A 16,795-nucleotide genomic window follows, 5' to 3' on the forward strand; every position below is an offset into this window, starting at 1 on the left:
GGGGTTTATCAAACTAGGTGGTGCATTAGAAAAGGGGCTCATCTCCTGTTTCCAAAATGCATCACAAAGTGCTTGAAAAAGCTGTAAATTAAATCCACATTGCACAAGGTGCAAACAACCTTACGCCTGTTTCACACCAATGTTTAAGTTTTTTTCAAGTTTGTAGGTGTCAAGGTACAGAAACCAAATAATTAAATGTAAATAGCACTGTATAGTCTTCAATGTAAAAATGAAATATACAACCAAACTTACATTTATTCAGACACCTTCAACATTTCTCACATTATTACAGTTTTGCTACATATATCAAAATTATATCTGGTGTCTGAATAATTTTTGGTTTGACTGTTAAAACTACAAAGTAATTCAGTCAAGAGCAGTGAGTGATTTTCTTTCATTTTCTTATATTTGTAATTAACATTACAGCAGCCAGTAGCTAAATTAGGTGCAGTCAGTTTAAGAGACGATGAACGCATCCAATATAATACACATCCCATTTTTTCCCTCAACTGTTTACTTTCACTTAAGAAATAACTGACAGTTTTGTCGAGCATAATTTCCAAGGTGGATATTTTGACATATTTTGTATGTATTTTTCGGCACAAGAGCAAAAATAAGCAAATTCGATTTTCAAGTGTTTTAAGATGCCTTTCTCAGAAGAGAGCTCGGTTCAGTGTCGCTGTCCATGATACGTGGCTCTCTCTCTCTCTCTCTCTCTCTCGTGCTCACCGAACACAGCGCGATTAACCAGCTACTCTGTTCAGCTTTTTCGCGTCTTGTGTTTGGATACTTTAACGTTTAAATCGACAAGCGGCAAGGCGTAAAAACATGTGAAAAAGATGAGCTTTCGTGACGATGCGCAGCAGTGGCCCGTCAACTGTCCTGAGTATCTTTTTAGGCTGGCCTCAGTCAGTCGGTTATATAAAATATCAAGGTGAAAGTCATCATAGCTCGCCTAGACCCAGCTCCCAACCCAACTTTGAGAATAGATTAACGGCAATATTGTTTTTATCGCCCGATAAGTCTCACGTTAATGCAGAACGTTAACGCCGATAACGGCCCACCACTAATATATATATATCTGACCAGACGAAACCAGTAGTTCAATTCCAGGCTGCAGCAAAGTCAGATTGTGCAGAAGAATCATCTGTTTCCTGTGTTCTTGTCCTGGTGGTCCTCTGAGACAAGGTCTTTACAGGGGATCTGTATCTGGGGCTCTAGTTGTCCTGGTCTCCGCTGTCTTTTAGGGATGTAGAGGTCCTTTCTAGGTGCTGATCCACCATCTGGTCTGGATACGTACTGGATCCGGGTGACTGCAGTGACCTTGGAATAAGAGAGAAACCGACTAATATTAGCATAGATGCCATTCTTCTAATAATGTAGCAAGTACATTGGGTGTTATGGGAAGTGTTCCCGGTTCCGGTTTGCCTAATTAATGCAGCCTAAAAATCCTTCAACTAATTTCGATATTAGAAGTGTATTTGTGTGTTATTTGTAAACCAGGTTAAAGAGGTAGGTCTTTATTCTAGATTTAAACTGCAAGAGTTTGTCTGCCTCCCAAACAATTTTAGGTAGGTTATTCCAGAGTTTAGGCGCCAAATAGGAAAAGGATCTGCCGCCCGCAGTTGATTTTGATATTCTAGGTATTATCGAATTGCTTAAGTTTTTAGAATGCAGCAGACATGGAGGACTATAATGTAACAAGCGCTTGTTCAAATACTGAGGTGCTAAACCATTCAGGGCTTTATAAGTAATGAGCAATATTTTAAAATCTATACAATGTTTTATAGGGAGCCAGTGCAGTGTTGACTGGACCAGGTCCTCTCTTGCTGCTGCATTTGGACTAGCTGTAGTTTGTTTACTAAGCGTGCAGAACAACCACCCAATAAAGGATTACCATAATTTAACCTTGAGGTCATAAATGCATGGATTTACATTTTAATTAACATTTGACATTGAGAGCATAGGCTGTAATTTAGATATGTTTTTGAGATGGAAAAATGCAGTTTTACAAATGCTAGAAACGTGGCTTTCTAAGGAAAGATTGTGATCAAATAGCACACCTAGGTTCCTAACCGATGATGAAGAATTGACAGAGCAACCATCAAGTCTTAGACAGTGTTCTAGGTTATTACATGCAGAGTTTTAAGGTCCTATAATTAACACCTCTGTTTTTTCAGAATTTAGCAGTAAGAAATTACTCGTCATCCAGTTTTTTTATATCGACTATGCATTCCGTAAGTTTATCAAATTGGAATTTTTGACAAGGCCTTGAAGAAATATAGAGCTGAGTATCATCAGCATAACACTGAAAGCTAACACCATGTTTCCTGATGATGTGTGAGAACACAATTTCAAATATTTTGGATGAAAACCCGGGAGGGCCCATAGACTGCTGAGAAAAGAACAATGTCAAGGTTCACAAAAGGTATCAAAGTTATTGTCAGAATACTCCATCTGCCAACAGATGTTCAATCTGGGTTATATGAAGCAACAGGAATGCTAAGTGAAAAAAACAAAATCCCGACAAATTTCAAAATAATTAGAATTTTTATTTTGGGGTGAAATATCCCTTTAACAATTCATTCTGTGTCATCAAGGCATGCTTACAATCTTACATGCAAATGTTGATTTAAGCAGGTAAAAACATGTTGCAAATGCAGCCTATCATCCTGTTTGATGTCCTAGATTATGTATAAACCATATATCAGCTTTTAGTAACATTAGTCAGCATGGCATAAAGATGAATCTCAATCAATAAGTCATCTGGAAAGAACATTGAAAAACATTGATCTGTCTGCATCAGATCATGCTAATATGAAAAATATTATATTTGTCAAATTTATTTAATTTTTTTTCAATCTTATTAATTTTTTTATAGAGCTCCAAAACTTTTTGAAAATTCACAAAAACAACATGATGAAGAAAGCTAAATTTATTTTTGAGGGCAACAAAGAAAACAACACAGATCTCAGGACTGTTTACACAGAACTGTTCATCACAGAGGGAGATATGAAAGATGTCAATCATGAACATGAGATTCTGAAGATTGATGATGCTTTCAAGAACAAAAAAACACAGGACAAAAGAATCAAATGCAATGATATATTTACTGAACTGAGGAAAAACAATGAGGAGAAGATTGTGCTGACCAAGGGAGTCGCTGGCATCGGAAAAACTGTCTCTGTGCACAAATTCATCCTGGACTGGGCAGAAGGAAACGCGAATCAGGATATAGACTGTGTGTTCCTGCTTCCATTCAGAGATATCAACACAGAGATATTTTTTGAAGACAGAGAAGTCAGTCTCCATGAGTTTCTGCTGAAATTTTTTCCTGGATTGAAGAACCTGGAGAAATCAAAGTTATATAAGGAACATAAGCTAGCATTTATATTTGATGGACTTGATGAGAGTCGCCTGCCATTTAACTTTAAAAGCAAAACACTGGACACTGTTGAGGAAAGGGCATCTGTAGATGTGCTGTTTACAAATCTGGTCAAAAGGAAGCTGCTTCCAGCAGCTCTGGTCTGGGTGACCTCACGACCAGCAGCAGCCAATCAGATCCCTCCTGAACATGTGGGTTTGTTCACAGAGGTGCGAGGATTCACTGACCGACAGAAGGAGGAGTACTTCAGAAAAAGAATCACAGATGAGGAACAAGCCTCCAGAATCATCTCACACATTAAGACATCTCGTAGTCTCTATGTCATGTGCCACATTCCTGTGTTCTGCTGGATCACAGCCACAGTATTGCAGAATTTTCTCATCAAGAACAATACAGAGAATATAAGCACAACACTCACTGAAATGTACATTCACTTCCTGCGGATACAGATGAACATAAAGAGCAAGTATGATAAACAGGAAAAAAGCCAACCTTCAGACCATTTAAAATTAAATAAAGAAATGATTTTGAAATTAGCCAAGCTAGCATTTGAACAGCTGAAGAAGGAAAACATTGTGTTTGATGAGAAGGATCTGAAAGCATGTGGTATTGATGTGAGTAAAGACACTGAGTTCACTGGAATGATCGCTGAGATTTTCAAGATGGAAGATGGACTTTATAAGACAAAGGTCTTCAGTTTTGTACATCTGACTGTTCAAGAATTTCTCGCTGCAGTGCATGTGTTCATCTGCTACCTGAAAAAGAACAAGCGAGAGCTTCAGTTTTTCTTTGAAGATTCACAAAATACAGCCCGACAAAAGCTTCAGTTCTTCTTTAGAAATGTCAAATTTCATGACTTAACAAAGAGGGCCACTGATAAAGCCATGCAGAGTAAGACCGGACATCTGGACCTGTTTCTGCGGTTTCTGATGGGCATTTCACTGGAATCCAGTCAGAACCTGCTCAAAGGCCTGATCACACACACTAGAGACACCAGTGAGAGCATTAGACAAACAACTGAACACATTAAGGAATTACAAAAACAGGACATCTCAAATGAAACTTCAGTCAACCTATTCTACTGCTTACTTGAGCTGAAAGATAATTCATTATATGAGGAAATTCAGAGTTACATTAGTTCAGATGAACATCCAGGAAGAGACCTCTCATCTTCAATGTGCACAGTGCTGACCTACATACTGCTGATGTCAGAGAAGGTGCTGGATGAGTTCAGTCCAAAGAGGTTCACGTCAAAACAAGCAGACTACAAGAGACTTATTCCAGCTGTGAGATGCTGCAGAAAAGCACTGTGAGTAATTTCACTGACTGCTTTTTAATTAAATGTTTTGTTCTATATCACTTAACAATTAAATGTCAAAATTATGTGTAATATGTTCCTGTCTGGATAAAGAAGGGTATAATAAATTATTGCAGAAACACTGAACATCAGAAAACAATCATGCTAAATATTCTGTTTTGGCAGATTTGACAGCTGTGGTCTTGACAAAACATGCTGTGAAACAGTGTCTTCTGCTCTACAATCATCAAACTCTCATCTGACGGAGCTGGACCTGAGTAGCAATAATTTGCAGGATTCAGGAGTGAAGCTGCTTTCTGATGGACTGAAGAGTTCAAACTGTCAACTGAAAATACTGAGGTTTGACATTCACGTTCACTGAATCACTGTGCTGTTATAATAACTATAGCAAGTATACAGTACAGCCCAAAAGTTTGGACACACCTTCTCATTCAAAGAGTTTTCTTTATTTTCATGACTATGAAAATTGTAGTCACACTGAAGGCATCAAACTATGAATTAACACATGTGGAATTATATATGGTATTATATACATAACAAAAAAGTGTGAAACAACTGAAAATATGTCATATTGTAGGTTCTTCAAAGTAGCCACCTTTTGCTTTGATTACTGCTTTGCACACTTTTGGCATTCTCTTGATGAGCTTCAAGAGGTAGTCACCTGAAGTGGTCTTCCAACAGTCTTGAAGGAGTTCCCGAGAGATGCTTAGCACTTGTTGGCCCTTTTGCCTTCAGTCTGCGGTCCAGCTCACCCCTAAATCATCTGGATTGGGTTCAGGTCCGGTGACTGTGGAGGCCAGGTCATCTGGCGCAGCACCCCATCACTCTCCTTCTTGGTCAAATAGCCCTTGATGCATTCAGTGTAACTCTACAATTTTCATAGTCATGAAAATAAAGAAAACTCTTTGAATGATAAGGTCTGTCCAAACTTTTGGTCTGTACTGTATATCAACCCTGTTTGCACACCTTGGCAATATAATCGCCATTGGCTAGTAAATTTTTCAGTTTACTTGCCAGACTAATATACTGTTTTACACACTCACACACACTCACACATACACACACACACACACACACATATACAGAGGGGCTCGAAAGTATGGGCCCCCTTTGCAGAATCTGTGAAAATGCGAGTAATTTTCAAAAAATAAGAGAGATCATACTAAATGCATGTTATATTTTATTTAGTACTGTCCTGAGTAAGATATTGTACATAAAAGATATTAACATTTAGTCCACAAGACAAAAAAAATGCTGAAATTATTAAAATAACCCCACTCAAAAGTTTGGGAACCCTTGGTTCTTAGTACTGTGTTCTGTTACCTGATGATCCTCGACTGTCTTTCTGTTTTGTGATGGTTGTGCATGAGTCCCTTGTTTGTTCTGAACAATTAAACTGAGCAGCGTTCTTCAGAAAAATCTTTAAGGTCCTGCAGATTCTTCAGTTTTCCAGCATCTTTGCATATTTAAACCCTTTCAGGCAGTGACTTTATGATTTTGAGATACCTGCACAACATACTGAAAAAAAAAAATAAATAAATAAAAAATTTTATCAGTTTGTAAAATTTTATTTTTTACATCAATTAAAAAAAATGATGCTACTAATGAAATATAAGCTATATCCTAATGTTTTTATGTGATTTTTTTTCTTCATATATTATTTTCAGACATGAGCAGACCTACTTGCATAAGCATTTAACGAACACATACAAGTGCTCACTTTGGCAGAATTCAATTCAGATAGTCATCAACAGCAATTAGGTATATTGCCTTTAAGGTAAAATTGTGCATCAGAATGGACAAATTTGTAAAAAAAAAATAAAATAAAATTTCAAAAAATGCCAGCGAAAGAGCATGTACAAACTGTGAATAGTCGCACTATCAGTATTGAAGGAGAAGTGCTGGATTTTCTGGGTTTTTTGCCCCGCAACTCACTTGAAGAAGTTCAGGCAAATAGAAACACCATACACTACGTAGCAATCCTTAATTTAAGAAATGTGGCAAAACATCTCTGGAGAGAACCTCATATTATTAAAGGTCCCGTTTTACGCGCTTTTTTGAAGCTTTGATTGTGTTTACAATGTGCAATATAACATGTGTTCATGTTTCGCGTGTAAAAAAACACAGTATTTTTCACACAGTTCACCTATCTGTATACTGCTGTTTTCACTGTCATAAAAAACGGGCTGATGACTTCCTTGGTCTATGAAGCCTCTCCTTCAGAAATACGTAACAGGTTCTGATTGGGCCAGCGGTTCCTGTGCTGTGATTCGACAGCAGCTGAGAGCAGGCTGCCCTCCTGGTAACGCGACTGGGCTAGAACGCACGTGCTGGAGATGTACTTATAGTCACAGGAGGAGCGTTTTTACTCACGAGATGCGCATGAAAACCACATTAGTTTTTTTTTGCACAGCCCTAACATCTAGTTAACAAAGCTAAACAGCATTGCCCTTTGTGTAATAAGTTACAGAAACTGTTAAACGCACCAACTTAAATAATAAAATACACTTACCAGTTGTGGTCCATAAACAACGCCTTCTCCAGACAAAGAGGGAACTGCTCCATCTTTCAAGAAAAATCTTTGTGTAAATCCAGCATTAAACTGATTGAGATTGAGAAAGTTGTCCTCAGCAAGCTGTCCTCAGCAAAAAATGAGGTGCACATAGTTTTACATGTGCATTATAATTTTCGGGAACTGAGTTAAACATAAATTGTAACCATTAATGTCAAAGTACAGCGTTCCTGGGAAGCCCAAACAAAGGTGATTGTACTCAGAGATGAAAAAAACAGCGTTTCAACGACATGGCGACAAAAACAAACAGTTCTTCCTTCTTCTCTGTCGGAGCGCAACAGGGCCACGCCCCCTGTTTGTGAATTCATGTGGGTGGTGGTTAGTCAAAAAAACTGTTTTAGTGACGTCATTACTACAGGAACTAGAGGGCTGTAGTCCAAACGGGTCGTTTTTTGTAGGCGAATTCTGTTAAATCAAATATCTCGCTTGGCATTGAACTTTGAGCTTTAGAATTTTACAGATATTATTTGTACTCTAACAACAACATTACACACTAACTAAAGTTTAAAACATGGAATCATGAAGAACGGGACCTTTAAATTCAAAAGTGCTTTCTGTATTTGGATCAAAATAGGCTACATTTGTGAACGCACATTCTCTTGAATGTTGCGCGTCAAGTCATGCAAGCCTGCATCTTAAAGCCTCTGTCAAACTTTCTGCGTCTGCGAGTCCGCTATGGACCGCTAGGAAGGCGTGATGTAAAAATCATCATTGGAGAGTGTGTGCAGAGACTCTGAGCAGACGACCGCGCGGACAGGTGCACGTGGTCAGTAGGCTTCAAAAGCAAAATTGCACATGTGCAGGCAGAGTGAAGAAGCTCATTGCTACTCGAGCCTGTGCAATCCATCAATAAAAGAATATAAAGACAGCGATGTGCAATAATTCTGGGCAATTGCAGAGCTGGCCATCAGCCTGCGCATTCAGAAGTATAAATTGAAGAAGTCTGCGTCCGCGCTGGCCGTGAACGTGTCCGGATTGCTCATGCGGAAAGTATAACACAGGAGTTACAATCGCAACTTCTTTGTGCTGTTACTCCTTTCAAGCTGAATCTCACAAAATTAGTCAGCTCCCGACAGCATCTGGTGTTTTATTAATGGGGAGTAGAATTGTTTATTTCAATTAATGTAATAGATTATATATCATAATAGTTAGGCTATAATATTATGAATCAGGTTGGTTTGTATTGCTGACGTAATATGTAAATTATATGCGACTTGAACTTAGACCATAGTGCGGCCCGCTGGAAAAAAAGGTTGAGAACCACTACTAGGATGCGGTCACATTTTATACAGGAATTGTTAATTTAAAAAAATCTAATTATATTGTTAGTTCTAATTATATTGTTAACACAAGTTCATTTAGAACTTTTTTTTTACTTATAAACTCCTTGAGAATTTAAAGTTAGTTTAATAGTATTTAAATTCAAGTTTAAAAAAAAGGTTTTAATTGCTTAAATTATTTTTATTAATTAATAATATGTTATCATGTTTATTCTTGTAAAAAATATGTGTTTATTGTTTAAGAAAACAAGGGAAAAAATAAGGGACAATCCGAATATTTGTTTTGCTTTACCTATTTATGTAGGCTACAATTATAAAAAAATAATAATAATAATAGTAAAATAATGTCATTAAAAAATACCATTAGCCTGAGTAATTTTGACCATTATAGAATCGTGACTTTAAAGATTGGTGATTTAGGTGGTAAAAATACTGTGAAATTAATAATGGCATGGATTTTAGAGCATAACAACTGAAGGTTTATGAAACATTAGCCAATAAAGCATTTTTTTTAAACAACGGAACTTAGTTATGAACTAAAATATTATTTCAACCATACAGCATGTGAATAAATAAAATGCATACTTTTCATAACATTTCATTATTCATAAAATGCATAACGTTTCTGGTGTTTGGATTTGAACTTCAATATAATGAGCTCCAAGTTTAAGAATAGTCCTATACTTCTCTCTCTCTCTCTCTCTCTCTCTCTCTCTCTCTCTCTCTCTCTCTCACAGCATTAGCTCAATGAAATATGTCTTCCTTCCAGTAGAATGAATGTTTTCCTGCTTGCTAAATGTTGGACTCATGATCAATAAGTTGTATTCGCCTCAATCTGATTCAGTAAAGTCAAACCACAGACAGTGAAGCCTCGGAGACCCACGCGCTGTGAAGCGGTAACAGAGGATTCCGCTTGGTCTTAAAGCCTTCCGCAAACATCCACGATCACAAATAACAATGATTTTCGTAAAATAATGATTAATTATTAATTGATTGATGATTTGTTATTATCATTATGGTCTTGTGAAAATAATAATATGGGCTGCGAGAAAATTATGAAGTGTAGTGCAGGCATGTTTCAGCCCAATAACACACCGTTCCTCAGAGTCAAAACACAGACCGAATTCAGTTCAGCTGGAGGGGGTTGGGTTTTGGGGTTAGTTATGTGTGGCTTGTGGGGGTCGAGATAAAGGTGTGAATTGCTCTTTCATATGGACAGTGTCTTATGAGGCTTTCACTTGCTGAACTGGTTTATATAGGACTGTTGTTTTGGTTATATTCACAGTGCTGGCTCTCTCCAACGAGAGAAATGCAACATTCACAGATTACACAATTCGTTTTCGTTTAAAAAATATTTCAAGCTTTCTTTATAGTATTTTTAATGAATGTGAGACACCACGATATTATGTTAATTAAAAAATTATACATTCATTATCATGAAAAAAATTAAAGTGATGAGAAGGCGCCTCCCTGTCATTAATGCACATTAATAATTTTTGCACAAACACTTGAATATGAGGTTTGTGGTTTTCACCCGCTCCAAGAACGCTCCATCACGAGGACAATTCATGCCAACAGCCATATAACTGCATATTCATTAAGAATTCATGTTAAACATATTTAGCTTGATCAGAGCGGGATGTTAAGAGTTAGTCCGTTTCTTTTACTGATTATTTTTGGGTTAAAGCATGATTTAAACAGATTCACACTCAATTGCTTTTGCAATAATGCGTTCAAACAAATGTAATCTTACAGTGCTACATTATCAGTATGCTATCTGATTTCGAAATCTTGAAGAAGTTAATCGATCTGTTTAGATAAAATAACTGACAATAATGTACTGTTATTTTCATCGCAAACAAAATTTTCACAGCAGAAAGCAGCCATTAAAGATGTAATGCTTACAATGTTATTAGTTTGGCATGTGATATAGGGAAAAAAAATAGCTTAAGCCACTTTGCTTAAGCCACTTTGAAACTCTTTTATTTTTTTAAATTTTAAATTTTATCTTTTAAATTTTATTATTTTATATGCTACGTTATGAACATAACATTTCAAACATAATGAAATACTTTATTCACGGAGTGAAGGCGTAGCGTGTTTCTGGTATCAGTGCGCGCAGAGGGGAAGTTGTTTGTGAGAGAGATGTTTCACCTGATGAAATGAAGACGACCACACGAACACAAGCACAGCACATCCGCCAAAAATCAACCTGCAGCAATGCTCGTTGATCAACTCGCCAAGCTTTACTTTTGTAGGTCGCATGGCAGTAATTAATTCGATAATATGACCATGCAATCAATACAGATATCTAATAAAAACATTAAAACAAGCAGGGCTGTAAAATAAAACAATAAAAAATGCATGCCAGGTCTACACCAGACACAAGTGGAACGATCGAACAAAAGACAACAAAACACAGTGATGGATACACTGGACACGATCCCCATCAGTGAACTGATGCTCATTCTGTTTATGATGGAATGTTCTGACACTGTGTTCAGATGATTTGACACTATAGTGTAATGTCATCAAGTTTAGACACACTTTTTGCTGTGGGACACAGATGACAACTTTCGCGTCCGGTGTAGACACACAGAAAGTCGCTGCTCCATTTACAAATAAATTCTAAAAAAAATAAAATAAAAAAAAAAAAAACCTAAACCAGCGGCATAACGAGATGGAAATATAGACTAGAAAATATATTAACAGGTCCTTCGTCCATGACACTGACTCACTGCGGAGCTGACAGTTTTAATCTGAACAGCTCTTAAAGCTGAGTGGATGGTTAGATGCATGATGGGCTAGTATTAAAAAAATAATTATAATAAAATAAAGGTCTTTCCAGCATTAAGGTACTAACAGCAATGTTTTTTTTTAAATCATCTTGTTGCAGTTATAAATTTGATTGCTAAATGAATAATAAATAACTATATTAAAACTTGTTTTGTAAAATTTCACTGATCATAGATCAGATTTTTTTTTCTAAAATAAAAAAAAACTGGGATTTTTTTTAGGCCATATGATATTACCCTACTTTAAAAGCAGTTAAATAAGGTTCCCTTTAAAATCACTTAAGTCGTCAATTAATAAAGCTTCTGTTGATTATAATGAGAGAACTTGAGTTTAATCGTGAGGACGTTTTATTTTATTCTTTCATTCAATTTTGAGTTTCAAAGATTTAATTGTGTTGGTTTAATTTTATTCATTTATTGTTTTAGGCAAATTAGGCCTAAATAATGTGAACGAAATTATACAGTGCTTCACTTAAACATGCAACAATTTCTTAATCAGTTTACAGACAAATGTATTTTTCCCAATATGTTATTTCAAATAAAGGACAGGTAACGAATAACAAAAATGCTTGTTGTTTTTTTAAAGGAAAAAATATATTTATATTTAAAATATAGGCATAATATATGTATTCTGTCCCTGATGCAAGTATGTTGCACCTCAACAGATAGTTAAACAGGATGAGGGTTGAAGAAAAAGTCGAAACCAAAAAAAGTTCTTTTTCGGTGTTTTACTTAGAAATCTTCTTTCCCACAACGTAAATTTTTTGTGAAACTACAATACAAACAGAAAACGTACATTAAGTATTAAGTATGAATAAAAGTAAATAGTAAGAAAGATAACAATAGTCTTCTTTGAAAATGTACAGCAAATGTTTTCTTAAATCCTATGAAATACTCTTTTTTATTAACATGGATGATATTAAATAAACACTTACAGACGATGGCCTCTTTGGCATGAAATAACAGAAGAATATATCTTTTATCAGAGAGACATCTGCTGCTGCATCACTGCTGTGGAGAAGTGAAAACTAAGATGGCCACCACGACCTCTAACCTAAGTCACATGATGCATCTTAACCAATTAAATAAAACCAAAATTAAATGACTACATAAATAGTCAGAACACTCCCCGTCTGGTATTTTAGAAATACCACTACTAACAATGCAACAGTTCTGTAGAACATTATTCATTCTGTTCTTCTGATGACAGAAGAATCATCACTTGGGATACAGGTCTCAGATAAGTTTTACACTTCCCATCCTTGGTGACCTTGATTTCAATTTTCCTGACCTTTTCATCTTCGCCTGGGAAGACCTTAGTGACTAGAGCCATCGGCCAGTCATTTCTCTTAACTTGAGCCTCCTTCATAAGTACAATATCTCCTTCTCTGATGTTAGGCTGGTTCGTGTGCCATTTGCGGCGACTTTGAAGATTGACTAGGTACTCACGTCGCCACCTTTCCCAGAAGGTGCTGGCAAGTTGTTGAACTTGCTTCCATTTCTGGCGGCAAAAATCCTTTTCAAAGTCCCCTGGAGGAGGAGACAAGACACCAACTTTCTGAGTCAAAAGAGTGGCTGGAGTCAACAGGGCGGGTGAATTTGGGTCACTTGAGATTGGTGCGAGAGGTCTTGAGTTCATAATTGCAGAAACTTCTGCCAAGAATGTAGCCAGCATTTCATGAGTGAGATGAGAGTGACTGTTTTGAAGCAGCATGGAGTCTAATATGCGACGTGCAACTCCGATAAGTCGCTCCCAAGCTCCTCCCATATGGGATGCATGAGGGGGATTAAAGATCCAACGACATCCTTCCTCATTCAAGTAGCTCCTAAAACTAAGCTCCTCTGCAAGCATTCCCAGCTCCTTACAAGCACCCTTGAAATTTGTGCCACAGTCTGATCTGATTTGTTTTGCTGGACCCCTTATGGCAAAGAAGCGCCGGAGGGCGTTGATAAAGGTAGATGCATCAAGAGAATCAATCAGCTCAAAGTGCACTGCACGAATACTCAAACAGGTAAAAATGAGTACCCATCTTTTGCTGTTTGCGAAGCCACCTCGAGTACGGCGAGAGGCGACCATCCAGGGCCCAAAGACGTCAAGGCCGACATAAGTGAAAGGTGGATCAGTAGCTAGTCGATCAGGAGGAAGATCTGCCATTTTCTGTTCAACAATTCTTCCTCTGAGTTTCTGACAGATGATGCATTTATGGATCACACTATGAATGCGTTTTCTCGCCCCGACGATCCAGAATCCTGCATTTCTGATTGCACCTTCTGTAAAAAGGCGACCTTGGTGTTTGGCCCGTTCATGAAAGTGTCTAGTGATGAGAAGGGCTATGTGGCTTTTCCCAGGAATGATAACAGGATGCTTTTCTCCTTGTTCTATAGGAGCATGCTTGAGTCTGCCACCTACTCTCAGAAGCCCATCTCGGTCAATGAAGGGGTTCAGAGTTCTCAGTCCACTGTTTTTTTGGATTTCCTTTCCTTCAGAAAGACGAGCAAACTCAACACGGTAGCTCTCCTGTTGGATACATTGTAATATTACAACTTTTGCCTGTGAAAGTTCCTCTGGGAGTGCTTTGTCACAAAGATGCCATTTTTTACAGGTACTTGCTAACTCCGTTTCGAGTCTGAATGAATGAATGATGTGAATTAAATTGGATATAGCTTGTAAGAGACATTTCCAGGTCGAAAAGCGCTCAAAGCGATGTGAGCCAAGTTTAACAGGAAAGTCATGGAGTGTCAGATCTGTACGGTTAGAGTGTACTTCCACATCTGAATCAGGGCCAATTAGTTCGTATGATGGATTGTCTTCAAGACACTGTGAATCAGGATGAGAAAGAAATGCAGGCCCAGAAAGCCATGTAGAATCTTTCAAGTCTGAGGCAGGCACTGAACGGGTTGCGTGATCAGCAGGGTTTTGACTTGTGGAAATGTAATGCCACTGTTCTGGCCTTGTAGATTTCCTAATCCGCTGGACTCTATTACTCACGTATACGTAAAACCGTCTGGTTTGGTTATGAATATACCCCAACACTACTTTACTGTCGGAATAGAATTCTACAGCATCTGGAGTAATATCCATCTCACCTTGAATGAGTTCTGCCACTTCTACTGCCAGGACTGCTGCTCCAAGCTCTAATCGAGGTACAGTGTGAGCAGACAGTGGAGCAAGCTTAGCCTTGCCTATCACAAACCCTACTGTACATGATCCATTGTCATTCATCACTCTCAGGTAAGCTACTGCTGCAATTGCCTTTGTGGAAGCATCTGAGAAAACGTGAATTTCTTTCCTTTTAGCTGAAGATAGCGAAACCTTTGAGTACACTCTGGGTATTTCAAATTGAGCTAGATCTTGCAAAGAGTTTTTCCAAGCCTCCCATTCAGCTTCCCTGACTGTTGGTAGAGGGGCATCCCAGTCTTTGGTGTCTGCTGTCAGGTCACGAAGAAGGAACTTTCCTTGTATTGTAACAGGTGCTGCCAACCCAAGAGGGTCAAAAACGCTGTTGACAGTTGCTAAGACACCTCTACGTGTAAAAGGCTTCTCTTCTGCATCAACACGAAAAGTGAAAGTGTCTGTTTTAAGATTCCAGCTCAGACCAAGGCTCCTCTGAATAGGTAGAGTATCTTTTTCCAGATCGAGGTCCTTGAGATATTTCACATGGTCCTCCACAGGAAAGGCATTCATTACATCAGGACTGTTAGATGCTATTTTATGAAGCCTCAGGTTGGAACTTGCTAGCATCTCCTGAGTTCTTTTCAACAGACCAACTGCTTCCACAGCTGTGGGCACTGATTTCAGGCCATCATCCACATAAAAATTACGCTCCACAAAGGCTCTTGCATCTTTCCCAAACTCAAGTTCTCCATGTTGAGCTGCACGATGAAGTCCATAGATTGCTACCGCGGGAGAGGGACTATTCCCAAAGACATGGACCTTCATCCTATACTCTGTGACATCTTTCGAGAGGTCATTGTCCTCAAACCACAAGAAGCGGAGAAAGTTGCGGTGATCTTCTCTCACCACAAAGCTATGGAACATCTGTTCAATGTCAGCAGTAAATGCAACTGCTTCTTTACGGAAACGCAGCAAAACACCTAGCAAGGAGTTATTCAGGTCAGGTCCTGAGAGAAGCACTTGATTCAAAGAAAGGCCTTTGTACTGAGCACTAGAGTCAAAAACAACTCTGATCTGTCCTGGCTTGCGAGGGTGATAGACACCAAATATAGGCAGGTACCACACTTCCTCATTTTTCATCACAGGTGGAGCTAATTCTGCATGACCTGCATCGAAAATCCTTTGCATGAATGTGATGAAATGTTCCTGCATTTGAGGCTTCTTCCTTAGTGTCTGTTGAAGTGACAAGAGACGTTTCCTACTCAGGTCCCTATTGTTGGGTAGCTGTTGGCGTGGAATACGGAAAGGAAGAGGTGCCACCCAGCTGTTAGAGCTGTCAATGAACATTTCCTTGTCCATCAGTTTCAAGAATGAACGATCTTCAATGGAAGGGGCTATCTTTTCATCGTCTTGAGTCCGTTCGAAAATAGTGTTACCCAGCAAGTACTCAGGGCAGGTGGATGGGTAAAAGCGACAGCCATGTAAAGAGATGGGATGATTTTTACTGCTTAGCTTCTCTTTCACCTGTATCTGATTAGGACATGGCTCACATATGCTTGGGCGTCCATTGAGAAGTATGTTTGTGCGGAACACGTCAACTGTGCTAGGTTTATGTGCTGACCCCAAGCAGACATTTCCCACTATCACCCAGCCAAAGTCGAGTTTTTGGGCGTACGGTGAATTATTCAAACCGTTGAGCTGTTTCCTCACTTTGTGGACTTGGATGATGTCTCTCCCTAAGAGAAGCAGTATCTTGGCACATGGATCTATCTCTGGTATTTCGTGAGCAATAGATATCAAGTGAGGGAACTGGCGTGCAATGGTGGGAGATGGGATCTCAGAATGGTCGTCAGGCATATAATTACACTCGATGAGTGTTGGAAGTGACACATGTGTCTTTCCATCCATAGATACAGCTTGAAACCCAGTGGCTCTTCTTCCTGAAGTTTCTGTTAACCCAGCACAAGTTCGAAGAGTGTATGGATGCTCTGTTCCTTTTACTTTGAATAGATAAAAAAACTCAGGTCTAGCTAGAGATCTATTACTTTGCTCATCGAGCACTGCGTACATCTTGACCATAATTTCTGGATGATCCTCATGATATACTCCTATCAAGCATATCTTAGAGCATGATTTGGGTATAGGACTGTCTCCACAAATCTCTGTGCATTGTGAAGTTACAGTAGGAGAAGGGCTTTTATCCTCCTCCCCGCCATGATCTGATGAAGGGTCTTTGTTGGCCCACGGTGGAGGACCAGGATGAAGTGCAGACATATGTCGGTCGCTTTCACATTCGTTACATTTGATTACTGCCTTGCAGTTCTTTGCCA

At 38.5% G+C, this 16,795-nt stretch overlaps 1 protein-coding gene across 1 annotated transcript in view; it reads left to right on the top strand.

Annotated features, from left to right (window-relative positions):
• Positions 1-2,916: 2,916 nt before the first annotated feature.
• The window catches only part of LOC127981585 (NACHT, LRR and PYD domains-containing protein 12-like), a 46,059-nt gene continuing 32,180 nt past the window's right edge, over positions 2,917-16,795 (top strand). The window contains exons 1-2 of the mRNA XM_052585507.1: positions 2,917-4,694; positions 4,869-5,042. Coding sequence (XP_052441467.1) covers positions 2,917-4,694; positions 4,869-5,042 — 1,952 coding nt within the window. The remainder of the gene's footprint in view (positions 4,695-4,868; positions 5,043-16,795) is intronic.

Source organism: Carassius gibelio, chromosome A4 (genome assembly GCF_023724105.1).
Source record: "Carassius gibelio isolate Cgi1373 ecotype wild population from Czech Republic chromosome A4, carGib1.2-hapl.c, whole genome shotgun sequence".
NCBI classification, from domain to species: domain Eukaryota; kingdom Metazoa; phylum Chordata; class Actinopteri; order Cypriniformes; family Cyprinidae; genus Carassius; species Carassius gibelio.